This window comes from Berghia stephanieae, chromosome 11, assembly GCF_034508935.2.
Source record: "Berghia stephanieae isolate SIO BIC M18660-M18661 chromosome 11, UCSD_Bste_1.3, whole genome shotgun sequence".
Lineage (NCBI taxonomy): Eukaryota > Metazoa > Mollusca > Gastropoda > Nudibranchia > Aeolidiidae > Berghia > Berghia stephanieae.
In genome coordinates, this window is record NC_088370.1 from 24,237,964 (window position 1) to 24,250,463 (window position 12,500).

Genomic DNA, 12,500 nt, shown 5'->3' on the forward strand with positions numbered 1-12,500 from the left:
GTCCCGCCCATTTCTACCTTCTCCTCTTAACATAATATTGTCAAGATATTTCTCCATAAAGATAATGCATATCGTGTAAAATTTTAAAATTGAGCATTTATATTGCACAATATCCACTAAATGTGCACAAAGCACTTTACAAGACAAGACAGGACGCCTGTTAGGCGATATTACATTTTTTCTGACAGATAACCGCTGTTAACAGCCTGGCACTCAATTTACACCCAAGTACGGTGACAGAATGTGAATGTGAGTGAAAAGAGCCTTTTCCAAGGACTTAATTATGTGCTGTTCTGAGCAGGAATTAAACCCTGGAGTTTCCAGTCCTCAGGCGAGTGTCAAATCGAAAGACCACATAGCCACACATGTAACAAAAACAAAACAAACAAAAAAAAAGAAAAAAGGACGATCCCTCTTTGTCACCAGATTTTTGTACCTGGGCTTTCAAAGTGTTGATTTTCAGCTCAGCATTTTTCAAGGCCAGAACACTCTTGTCCACTTCTGTCTTTGCATCAAGGAGTTGCTCATCTTTGTGAGTTATCTCCCTGTCCCGCATGTCCTTCTCCTTCTTCATCGTCACCAACTCGTCCATCAGAAGTCTCTTGTCTCGCTGGTGGGCCTCTGGAAAAATGGTAATATTGATGTTATGCATTTTGGGAAAATACACACAAAAACATTCACCAGCAGGATATTACGTACCAACTGTCGGATCGGAAAGTCCTGGGTACGAGTCCTGATTTGAGTGGTGAATAGCTGAGTCCTTGAAAAAGGCTCTTTACTCACATTCTTTCACCGTACTCAGGTGTAAAATGAGTACCTGGTTGTTAACAGCAATGTCTCTGTCTGAAATAAAAATTGTATTATCGCCGAACAGGCGTCATGTCTCGTTCTTTATGTTACGTGTTGCTGTTGATCAGGGACCCTTTGTAAAGCGCTTTGAGTACGTTAACTGGATATTGCGCTATATAATTTTTTATTTTAAAAAATTTTTAATGATGAGTAACATATTGTGATAATTTCCTTTCAAGATCAATAAAGTATGTCTTATCTTATCTTAAAATTGAGATTCAAAGATGATTTTCTGATTTGTGATAATTTCCCATTCCTACCAGTGGCAAGCCTCAGCTGTTCCTCCAGTCTTTGCTTCTCTGCCGTGTGAATTCCGATACTAGAGTCTTTTCTCTTTAATTCCATTTCCTGTTTGTCCATTTCATTTTGCATGTCCTGGAAAATACAATGTTCATACGAATATAGTGATCTGAGATTACAAAAGGTGGCCTACAATCTGCAATATATATATATTTTTAAAATGTTCATTCTCTCAAATCATTCTAATTATAATCGTATTGAGAAATATAGAGTATGGGGAAGTGCTGGGTGAAAACAGAGAATAAAACTCTCAACACTCATTCTAATTATATCCATCTGGAAAATTACCCGATTTTACAAAAGCGTAAAACCAAAAATACTGTTTATATACATCTAAAAGTGTATTTCAACGGATTCACCATGCTCATTGAGCTTAACAATATTTCATGTATTCCCCAATCAAGCCATATGGAACCATATTTCCATTTCATACAGTACCAGTGGCCTGTTGGGCATCTTTTTTGTACTTAAACTCTTACAATATACGTCACTGCATATAGCCAGGTAGGTACTTATTCACCCCCGAGTTGAGTGGGGTAATGAGTATAAAGTGCTTTACCTAAGGACTCAATGTCGAACCGGTATAATTCACAATCCCTGTCACCAATCTGACCACTGACCATGCTTAACACTGCTTTCATGATGAAACAAGACACCTTAAAAATGAGCCACACAAACCAAAGTGACAAATTAGGTGGCAGGTACTGGTGTCAGACAAAAATCTGACCAAGTTTGTATGAACCATGCAGCTATGTGGTCTAGTGGTATGACACTCGCTTTCAGATCTGAAGGTCCTGAGTTCGAGCCTCGTTTGGCGCATAGTTGAGTACTCGGAAAACGCTCTTTAGTCATATTCTCTCACCTTACTCAGGTGTAAAATGAGTATCTGGCTGTTAACAGCGTTGTCTCTGTCCGAAAAAAATTGTAATATCGCTTAACAGGCGTCATGTCTCATTCTACATGTTACATGTTGCTGTTGGTCAGGGCCCCTTTGTAAAGCACTTTGAGCACATTGAGTGGAGATTGCGCTATATAAAAAAGCTTAAAAAAAAAAAGCTCAACCATTGCCAGATAAAGCAAGAAAGAAAAATACAATTTAAAAAGCCATCCCCAAAAATCAGCATGCATCGACTTCAATCAGGACTGTTTAGGGGAGATAGATCATTATCAAAAAAGATATAAATAATTAAATTAAATTTTTTTTAAAAACCTGAGTTTTATATAATGCAATATCCACTAATCATGCTCAAAGAGCATTACAAAGGGTCTCTAGCCAACAGCAAGATTTAACATGTAGAACGAGACATGACGGTTGTGAGGCAATTTTACAATTTTTCTGACAGACAACGCTGTTAACAGCCAGGTTCTTATTTTACAACTGAGTAAGGTGAGAGAAGGTGTGTAAAGAACCATTTCCAAGGACTCAAGTATGCGCTGAGGGAAGCTTGAACCAAGGACCTTGTGATCAGAAAGCGAGTGTCATACCACAAGACTGCATAGCTGAACAAATATCAAGATATTAAATAAATTAAGGAAATAATACACATATTTTTAATAATAATACACATTTATACAGCATTCATTCTCATGTAAAACACAAGCTCTGGGCACTTTACAATATAAATGATCAATTTTGAAAAAAAAAAAAAATATATAACATACAATGCAATGAATCAAGGGTTTATAGCATCAATAAAAGCAAATACAGCAGAGATGTGTCTTGAGATTCTTTTTAAAGGCAGGTAAAGACTTGCACTCCCTCAGACCAAGTGGTAGTTCATTCCAAATCTTGGGGCCAAAACAAGCAAACAATCTATCACCAAATTTTGTTCTTGATCTTTTTTCCGAAATTTTCGTTTGGTCATTACATGATCTTAAAGTGTAATTTTCAAATTTGCACATGACCACGTGATCTGTGAGATAGACCGGTGCTATGCCAGTCAAAGACTAATAAACAAGACATGCTGCTTTGTAATATGTGTGCTTTTCAATTCAATGGGCAACCAGTGGAGAGAGGCCAACAAAGGGGTTGCATGATCAAACTTTCGTTTGCCAAAAACTAATCTTGCTGTACTGTTTTGCAGTAGTTGTAATTGTTTTATAGAAGTCTGAGGCAAGTTGACAAGCAGGGAGTTACAATAATCTAGTTTCGAAAAAATAAGGGAGACAACAAATCACTCACTCTGAGTTTGGCCAGCATTCTTTCTGCCTCATGCGCCATGGTAGGGTGCATCTCTGTCGCCTTTTTAGCTTGCTCCCGTCTTCAATGTGAGAGTCAAGGGAATGTTGCATCATCATTGTAAATTAGCATAACTAAAACCTAATTATTGCCAGAGTAAAACATCAGCAGCAAGAATATTGTTAAATTTGAAAAATCTTTGGCCAGCAAACTCATCCTTCAAATATCGATAAATTAGAATGACCCTCCTCTTGAAGGTTGTTTTAATCGATCAATATTTTAAGTACGAGTTTTCTGGCCAAAATTTTTTTAATGTGTTTATTCAGAGTGCGGCAGAATAGAGACAATGAGAGGAAAAATCTGCTCGGAATTTGATTAAAAGTAATATATTATATTAAATGTAATTTTCATACTTTTTCTCATGCTCTCTCTCTCTCTCTCTCTCTCTCTCTCTACTTATTATCTATATATATATATATATATATATATATATATATATATATATATATATATATATATATATATATATATATATATAAAGATATAAAATAAAAACCACGAAATAGAAGTGGTCAACTTTAATGTTAAAGGAGCGGTAAATATATATAAATAAAATAAAATAATTGTTAACTTCTACAGAACTGTTTCATGCCAATAGGGCAACCTATGGGAAGTGTAAATATTCACATATATATATATATATATATATATATATATATTATTATATATATATATATATATATATATATATATATATATATATATATTATATATATATATATATATATATGGATAAAAAACCCCAAAACAAACAAAGGCAAAAAAAACGAAAAATAAAACAAAAACAAGGAGTGAAGTACAATTCAGACAATTACAATTAAATTCACCAAGCGTCTTATATCAATAGTTCACAATGTTAAATCAGAGACATTGACCTGGAATTGAACCTTGAACTTTTTTTACAGTCGAGTTATTCATCTTCCTGTGTACAATTTTTTTTTTTTTTTCAACTTTTCTACTTGCCATTATTAATACATACATTGTATCCTATGTGTACATATTTGCCGGTCTGATTGCTGAACGCAATTATGGGCTTGATTTAACATTGTTGAAATTGACAAATTTTGTTTGTGTGTTGGTTTGAGAGTATTTCTTTAATGGACCTTTAGCATGAAGTATGGCATTCCATGGCATTCGACCTCTGTAGGGAGACAGATCTCCGGTAAGGTAATTTATGGTAAGGTAAGAGAGTATTTTCATTACAACAATGAGTTCATAATAATTCAGGTTATCAGACCTGCAAAGAAGCACACTGAGCAATCAAAACAAATCAAGACGTAATGTAAAAAAGATACAAATAATTCGACTCCAGCTCCAGGAAATAGATTTGCTGTTGTAAGTTTTTGATGTATTCCGCCTCAATGTTGGCCAATTGTCCCGCTGACTTGTTGAGTTTTCTGGACAAGAAGGATACAATTTCAAATAAATGATTCCACAAATTATATACAATTTGAATGAAAGAATACATTTGTGCTACATTTAAAAATGAATGAATTAATTAATGTAACAAAACAATTTTAAAAAGTGAAAAGACAAAATGTAGGCAATGGCAATCTTAGGCAGGCAACCTTGAAATGGCTGAATTTTATAAAATAATCTGCAAATGGATAAACCATACTGTCGATTTTGCCTCAAACTTTGCCCAGATTCTTGGTATGACATTGATGTTTACTATAAATAACATGAGGTAAAAAAAAAAGACAATTTTTCACTTTTGTACAAGACCAGAAAAGAGGTGACATTTGTAAAATATTCTCATAGAATTTTATGTAAATTCCCACTCATGCCAATCCCAAACCCCTATGTGTGGCTATCTGGTCTTGTGGTATGACACTGGCTTTAGGATCGGAAAATCCTGGGTTCGAGCCTTGCTCAGCGCATAGTTGAGTTCTTGGATAAGTATCTTTACTCACATTCTCTCATCGTACTCAGGTGTAAAACGAGTACCTGACTGTTAACAGCGTTGTCTCTGCCCAAAAAATTGTAATATGGTCCAACATGTTAAATGTTGCTGTTGGTCAGGGACCTCTTGTAAAGCGCTTTGTGCACGTTTAGTGGATATTGCACTATATAAAAGTTCAATTTTTTAAAAACCCCAATCTACATATCAGGATCTCCAGTTCAAGATGTAAATGACTTTACATACATCAGCGTGGATGGTGACATAAAGTCTTTTAGATAAATTGAGAAGATAAACAATCATTGATACTCTAACTAACATCTGGAGAATGGGAAACTGCACCTATTTGTTCCACCACACATCAAGTTTCTCACTGCCAGTACATTCGATTGGGGGAAATGCCATTTTTTAAAAGGAGGAAATTCCTCCTCTGACTCCGAAATTGATAATTTCCACAAATCCAAGGAAAACCAGTAGCACTGGTACTTTGGCAGTAAAGTTAGTGAAACAGGAGATATAAAGGAAGTTATCAAAGCCATTATAAGGAAAGCCCAACAGTTTTTGCCACCTTGTCGCCCATATGGAAAGCAATATCTAGCTCTAATGCAACTGAACTTAGAATATTTGGCTCCAATGTTAAACCTGTTTTGTATGGATCGGAAACCTGGTGGGTTACAATCTCCCGTACTCACAAAATTCAGACCTTCATAAACACATGCCTCCGCAGGATTTTGAAAATCAGATTGCAAGACATTTCAAACATAGAATTATGGAGAAGGTCCAACCAAGAACAAATCAGCACCCGAATTAGGAGGAGGAAATGGAGATGGGTCGTTGTGAAGAACAAGGAGCAATGTTCCTCGATTGGAACCCCCCAAGGGCCACAAAAGGTTCGATGTCCATAACAGACATGGAAGCGCTCAATGTCTGACGAAGTGAAGATGGCAGGCCTCACTTTGGAGGCTACCAAGAAGAAAGTCAAGGACAGATGCAGATAGCAGATGCTCGTATATTCCGCAGGGAATGAAAAGGATTGAGTGAAGTCCAAAGTATTTCATGTACATACCCACTCATGCTGAGATCTGCGGTTAGGCTGTTTCCAAGAGATTTGCGCAAACCATTGGCTATCGTGCCTTTTTTACTGTTTGATTTTGTGGGAAGTGCAGATGAATATGGTCCTGAAATATGAAAAAAAAAAATATCAACTAAGGATAACGAAAAGGATAAATAATAATAACAATAATAATAATAATAAATAATAATAATAATAATAAAATAATAATAATAATAATAATAATAATAATAATAAATAATAATAATAATAATAATAATAATAATAATAATAATAATAATAATAATAAAAATAACAATAATAATAATCAGCTTATTTTTTCGAGTTACCATGTATATCCCTGTTTGGTGAGGGACTTCGTTTACGAAGAGAACGACTTTCTCTAGCACTTTTTGATCGTATGGGGGATGGTGTCCTTGACCTGAGACCATGGCCCGACCTTTGCCCATTGGGACTCGGGGATCGAAGACTTCTCCTCCATTCATTAACATCTGCTGTCTGTGAGCCACAAGGTTCTGATATCTTGTCTGCCATCATTTTTAGAGGTTTCGTCTTTCTGCCGAAACAAAGATAAAAATTATCTAATATTTGTATAAAACCTCCAAACTAAAACAATTGTGTCTGTTGTAGTGTAGAGATGGTGGTGTTGATGTGGTGGTTTTGATTGTGGTGGTGGTGATGATGACTATAAGGATAATGATGATGATGTAATAGTGGTGGCGGTTGCTGTAGTTTTGATATAATAAAATTGGGTGCAAAATATAAATTAACTACATTATTATCATTATTTATTTTTAAAAATTATTTATTAATTTAAAAAATTATTACTATTTTATTTGTTAAAAATTAATTTAAAAAAAATTATTACTATTATTATGATTTTGCATTTTGTTGACAATGGCGATGTGTCTGTTGTTGTGTAGAGATGGTGGTGTTGATGTGGTGGTGATGATGACTATAAGGATAATGATGATGATGTAATAGTGGTGGTGGTTGCTGTAGTTTTGATAATGATGTGGTAGCTGTGGTAGTGTTAGTAATGATGATGATGTTATAGTTGTGGTTTTAGTAGTGGCGGTGGTAGCAATGATGACGAGGAGGATGATGATGTAAAGGGAGTCCTTCCGAAAGCTCCTAGCACTAGCATTTCCTTCAATTTGTATTTTTACAGTGGATCTTTTGTCATGTGTTTATTTATTCAATTTGTCATCATATAGAAGCATTTTAAAAACTCTATAACAAACCTTGATAGATTTGTGAAAGTTTAAAATTTCCTAATTTCACCATTGTTTTGATTCTCAGCCGCCATTTTGATTTGTGAAATATTGAAAGGTAGTGCAAAGCAGTCCTAGGGTTTTAAAATTTTATTATTAGGTTTTGTTCAAAATTGGATGATTTTTTTTCTATTAGGTTTGGTCATAAGTCTTAGCAAAGGTGATAGGGTGTTTGTTTTTCCTATAAGGGTTAGTTAAAGGTACTAGGTTTTACTATTACTTAGGGTTAGTTGAGGGAATATTTGAGTTGTTTCCCTTACCATTAGGAGCTTTCGGAAGGCCCCCCGATGTAAAGGAAGTGGTGGTTGCTGTAGTTTTGATAACGATGTGGAGTTTGCTGTGGTAGTAGTAGTAATAATGTTGTGGTGGTGGCTGTAGTAGTAGAGGTAAACTTCTATTATTTGCAGAAGCACTGAGATATGAGTCATAAGCGACGGCGAGGGTGTGAGTGTATGTGTGTGTGTGTGAGAGAGAGAGAGTGAGTGAGTGTGAGAGAGATAGAGAGAGAAAGAGAGAGAAAGAGAGAGAGAGAGAGAGAGAGAGAGAGAGAGAGAGAGAGAGAGAGAGAGAGAGAGGGGGGGGGAGATTCCTGGAACTTTATAAAATATATTTTCTGGAACTTTGTAAAATATATTTAACTAAACGGGAACGGAACTATTCTCATTATCTCATCAAAGTAATCTGACAGATAAGCTCTAGACTAGGATAGATTTCAAGATATGAACGAATGATCAAGTCGGAGAGGTGGGGACGGGGAAATTTTCATGGATTAGATTGGGGTAACAAAAACAAAACAACAAAACACGATCTTGTCAAGTTTCAGACTTGAAGGAAAAGTTGAAACGTTTAAAATCTCAATTCTCAGTCACACCAAATATTTCAATCATCCCTCCTTTTCTTTCCTTCTCAATCTAACACACTCTCATTCAACTTCAAGCCATTGCCTGCACAACACGCCATTTTGAACAGAAAATACAGTGTTGTGTTCAGTGAGGGTGACAAAGAACGCTTTCAAGCAAACCTAGATTCCTGTCATAAGTTTGTCTCCAACATTGATTTCATTTATCAACAGTCAACAGGTCTATTTTCCTTCTGACTAAACTCCACCGTTCATCTGTATCAGTCACGAGTCACACATCCAATTCACATTTGCCATCAATTTAGTCTTTCAAGTCGTTTTTTCACAAAAATCGAGCAATTTTTTAATCAAAGCATTTAAATCTTGCAATAATGCACTAACTCCAGCCTTACCTTTAGTCCAACACGTCGAGTCGTAATAAATTATTCACAAACAATTTGTTGACATCAACAGGAGGCCATAATCCACCACCATTACAAGTCGGAACAGGAAGGCAGAGGACGCCGCCATACGTTGATAAGGTAACCGGCAATAAAATTGCGATATAAAAACTTCGTCTATATATCATTTCGATCATTCTTCATTCAAGCTCTATTCAAGCACAGAACCGCGAGTGTTGCAATTACTGTTATCATCGTGGTTATATTATAATTATCGTTGTATTATGGTGGTCAAACCTCTCGGCAATCTGTATTCGTGTACATTTTTGAAATGGAGAGAAAAATAAAGAGTGAATTCGACTAAGTTAAAAGTGGACAAAACAAAGCAAACAACTTTCCAGTCTTTAGCCTTTCTTAGGGTATTAGCCACTCCAAGTCTCGTTCTGAAAAAAGTCCGCGAAATTAAAGGGGAGGCAAGAGAAAATCAGCTGATCGTTAAAATAGTAACAGAAAAGTGGAGGTGCTCGGCAATGAATGCAAGAAAGACATTTAAAACGCCGTAAAAATGTTTAAAAATCACTTAATGTTATAATTACCATCCATAACAACCTGTCAAATTCACATATGTAAGATGTCAAGCCAAAATTAATAATAAAATAATAAAGAACACGATTGACCGGTGGTCCGTTGACTACACATGCATACGAGTACCAGAAATATTTTGTAAACAATGTAACACAATATAATGTGTAAGTTTCAAAGCAAATGCAACCACAAATAACATCAAAGAACAATGTGGGACTACTGTTTTAATTTCATAAAACCAAACGTATATTTTCTGCCCCCGATATTGAACGTGTAGTTAGTATGTATCGTACAAACAACATTCGTTTAGACAGGTAGTCGGGATTCTAGCGCCAGTTTTATTTGGGCAACCATGATTGGGATTTCACTCAATGCACTTATTATTATTAATTATTATTATTATTATTATTATTATTATTATTATTATTATTATTATTATTATTATTATTATTATTATTATTATTATTATTATTATTATTATTATTATTATTATTATTATTATAATAATAATAATAATATAATAATAATAATAATAATAATAATAATAATAATAATAATAATAATAATAATAATAATAATAATAATAATAATAATAATAATAATAATAATAATAAGCAGTTGAAAGGATATAGTCTTTGGTGTATAAGTGCATATGTACAATATTTCTTATAATGAATGCTTCAAAACAAAACAAAACTAAAAAAAAATAAAAAAGAATAAATGAATAAAAATATCTATTTGGGCATTTACTTACATTAATAGTCTTGAAAATCACAATCACAATCCATGAAAATTAAATATCCCAAAATCCGAAGAAGACATGAATTTAATCTAAAATCCAACACAGGAATGTATTTTAATAGGAGACAGATATCCTATTAAAACCATAGCATTACTTGCAAACAACAATACCCCACTCTGCGTTTAACGGGCTTGTGGCCGTCACATTGTAAATTGTGGCCGCATTACGGTAATTGGTGTCCTAAAGACTGACATACTGACATACAATCAATGAGAACTATAAAGAATCCATTCTAGAATTCAACTACAAACTGAAAAGCATGATAAATATCACTCTCTCAAATAATTTCCTTTGCTCAGGTTCACGCACACTCTCCTTTATTGCAAAACATTGATAAGTGAGATAAAGTTTGTATTTCAATTATAAACTTAATCACATAACCTAAATGATGGAGAATAAAAACAGCTAATTATAAAAAAATTCACAGATCAAGTTATCTATTTGAACTCCGCATATTTAGCTTAATTACTCATTGACCATATATTTTTTTAAATGGCATTGTTTCATTTAAACAAGACCATGACGCTTATGCCTGGACCGGGTATTCACAAATTCTGCTTTTGTGTTCCACTTTTCGAATCGAATTAATCTCTATCTTATCCATTTATTTGCAAATTTTCTGCACTTTATAAATAAGACCATAACGCTTATGTCTGGACCGGTTGTTCGCAAATTCTGCCTTTGTGTTCCACTGTTCGATTAGAATTAATCTCTATTTTTTTCCGTTTATTTGCAAAGTTTCTGCACTTTATAAATAAGACCATAGCGCTTATGTCTGGACCGGGCATTCGCAAATTCTGCTTTTGTGTTCCACTTTTCGAATCGAATTAATATCTAGTCTATCCGTTTATTTGCAAAGTCTCTGCATTTTATTAATAAGACCATAACGCTTATGTCTGGACCGGGCATTCGAAAATTCTGCTTTTGTGTTCCACTTTTCGAATCGAATTAATCTCTATTTTATCCGTTTATTTGCAAAGATTCTGCACTTTATAAATAAGACCATAACGCTTATGTCTGGACCGGGCATTCGCAAATTCTGCTTTTGTGTTCCACTTTTCGAATCGAATTAATCTCTATTTTATCCGTCTATTTGCAAAGATTCTGTACTTTATAAATAGGACTATGACGCTTATGTCTGGACTGGGTATTCCCAAATTTTCCTTTTGTGTTCCACTTTTCGAATCGAAATAACATCTAGTCTATCCGTTTATTTGCAAAGTTTCTGCACTTTATAAATAAGACCATAACGCTTATGTCTGGACCGGGCATTCGCAGATTCTGCTTTTGTGTTCCACTATTCGAATCGAATGAATCTCTATCTTATCCGTTTATTTGCAAAGTTTCTGCACTTTATAAATAAGACCATAGCGCTTATGTCTGGACCGGGCATTCGCAAATTCTGCTTTTGTGTTCCACTTTTCGAATCGAATGAATCTCTATCTTATCCGTTTATTTGCAAAGTTTCTGCACTTTATAAATAAGACCATAACGCTTATGTCTGGACCGGGCATTCGCAAATTCTGCTTTTGTGTTCCACTTTTCGAATCGAATGAATCTCTATCTTATCCGTTTATTTGCAAAGTTTCTGCACTTTATAAATAAGACCATAACGCTTATGTCTGGACCGGGCATTCGCAAATTCTGCTTTTGTGTTCCACTTTTCGAATCGAATGAATCTCTATCTTGTCCGTTTATTTTCAAAGTTTCTAGATTTTATAAATAAGACCATAACACTTATGTCTGGACCGGGCATTCGCAAATTCTGCTTTTGTGTTCAACTTTTCGAATCGAATTAATCTCTATTTTATCCGTTTATTTGCAAAGATTCTGCACTTTATAAATAAGACCATGACGCTTATGTCTGGACCGGGTATTCGCAAATTCTCCTTTTGTGTTCCACTTTTCGAATCGAATTAATATCTAGTCTATCGGTTTATTTGCAAAGTTTCTGCATTTTATAAATAATAATAATTGTTCAAAATTTTACCTTACACCCGATATTACAAGTACAAGTGAGCCAGGTGAAGAAGATTGTCAAACGGTGTGACAGATGAAATAGGAAGAGAGAGAGAGAGAGGGAGGGAGAGAGATAGAGAGAGAGAGAGAGAGTGAGGGAGAGAGAGAGAGAGGGCGAGAGAGAGAGAGAGAGAGGGTAAGAGAGAGAGATATTCGTTTTTTGTTCAAAATCTCTCTCTCTCTCTATCTCTCATTGCACAAGGTTGTGCTATTTACTACTA

General features: G+C 34.7%; 2 protein-coding genes across 3 annotated transcripts in view; both read right to left on the reverse strand.

Annotated features, from left to right (window-relative positions):
• Positions 1 to 9,001, reverse strand: part of LOC144957315 (uncharacterized) — a 24,241-nt gene extending 15,240 nt beyond the window's left edge. The window contains exons 1-7 of one of the 2 annotated variants that reach the window (XR_013642135.1): positions 8,886 to 8,995; positions 6,690 to 6,916; positions 6,355 to 6,466; positions 4,684 to 4,785; positions 3,332 to 3,410; positions 1,110 to 1,224; positions 437 to 621 (exon numbers count right to left, since the gene is read on the reverse strand). Coding sequence is in view for 1 of the 2 variants with exons in the window: in XM_078888454.1 (XP_078744580.1) it covers positions 437 to 621; positions 1,110 to 1,224; positions 3,332 to 3,410; positions 4,684 to 4,785; positions 6,355 to 6,466; positions 6,690 to 6,897 (801 nt within the window). In the remaining variant the exon portion in view is untranslated. Of the gene's footprint in view, positions 1 to 436; positions 622 to 1,109; positions 1,225 to 3,331; positions 3,411 to 4,683; positions 4,786 to 6,354; positions 6,467 to 6,689; positions 6,917 to 8,885 lie in introns of both variants that reach the window. The other variant, XM_078888454.1, reaches the window with a different exon arrangement.
• Positions 9,002 to 9,133: 132 nt separating this feature from the next.
• The window catches only part of LOC144956363 (uncharacterized), a 9,131-nt gene continuing 5,764 nt past the window's right edge, over positions 9,134 to 12,500 (reverse strand). The window contains exon 2 of the mRNA XM_078886860.1: positions 9,134 to 9,181. Coding sequence (XP_078742986.1) covers positions 9,134 to 9,181 — 48 coding nt within the window. The remainder of the gene's footprint in view (positions 9,182 to 12,500) is intronic.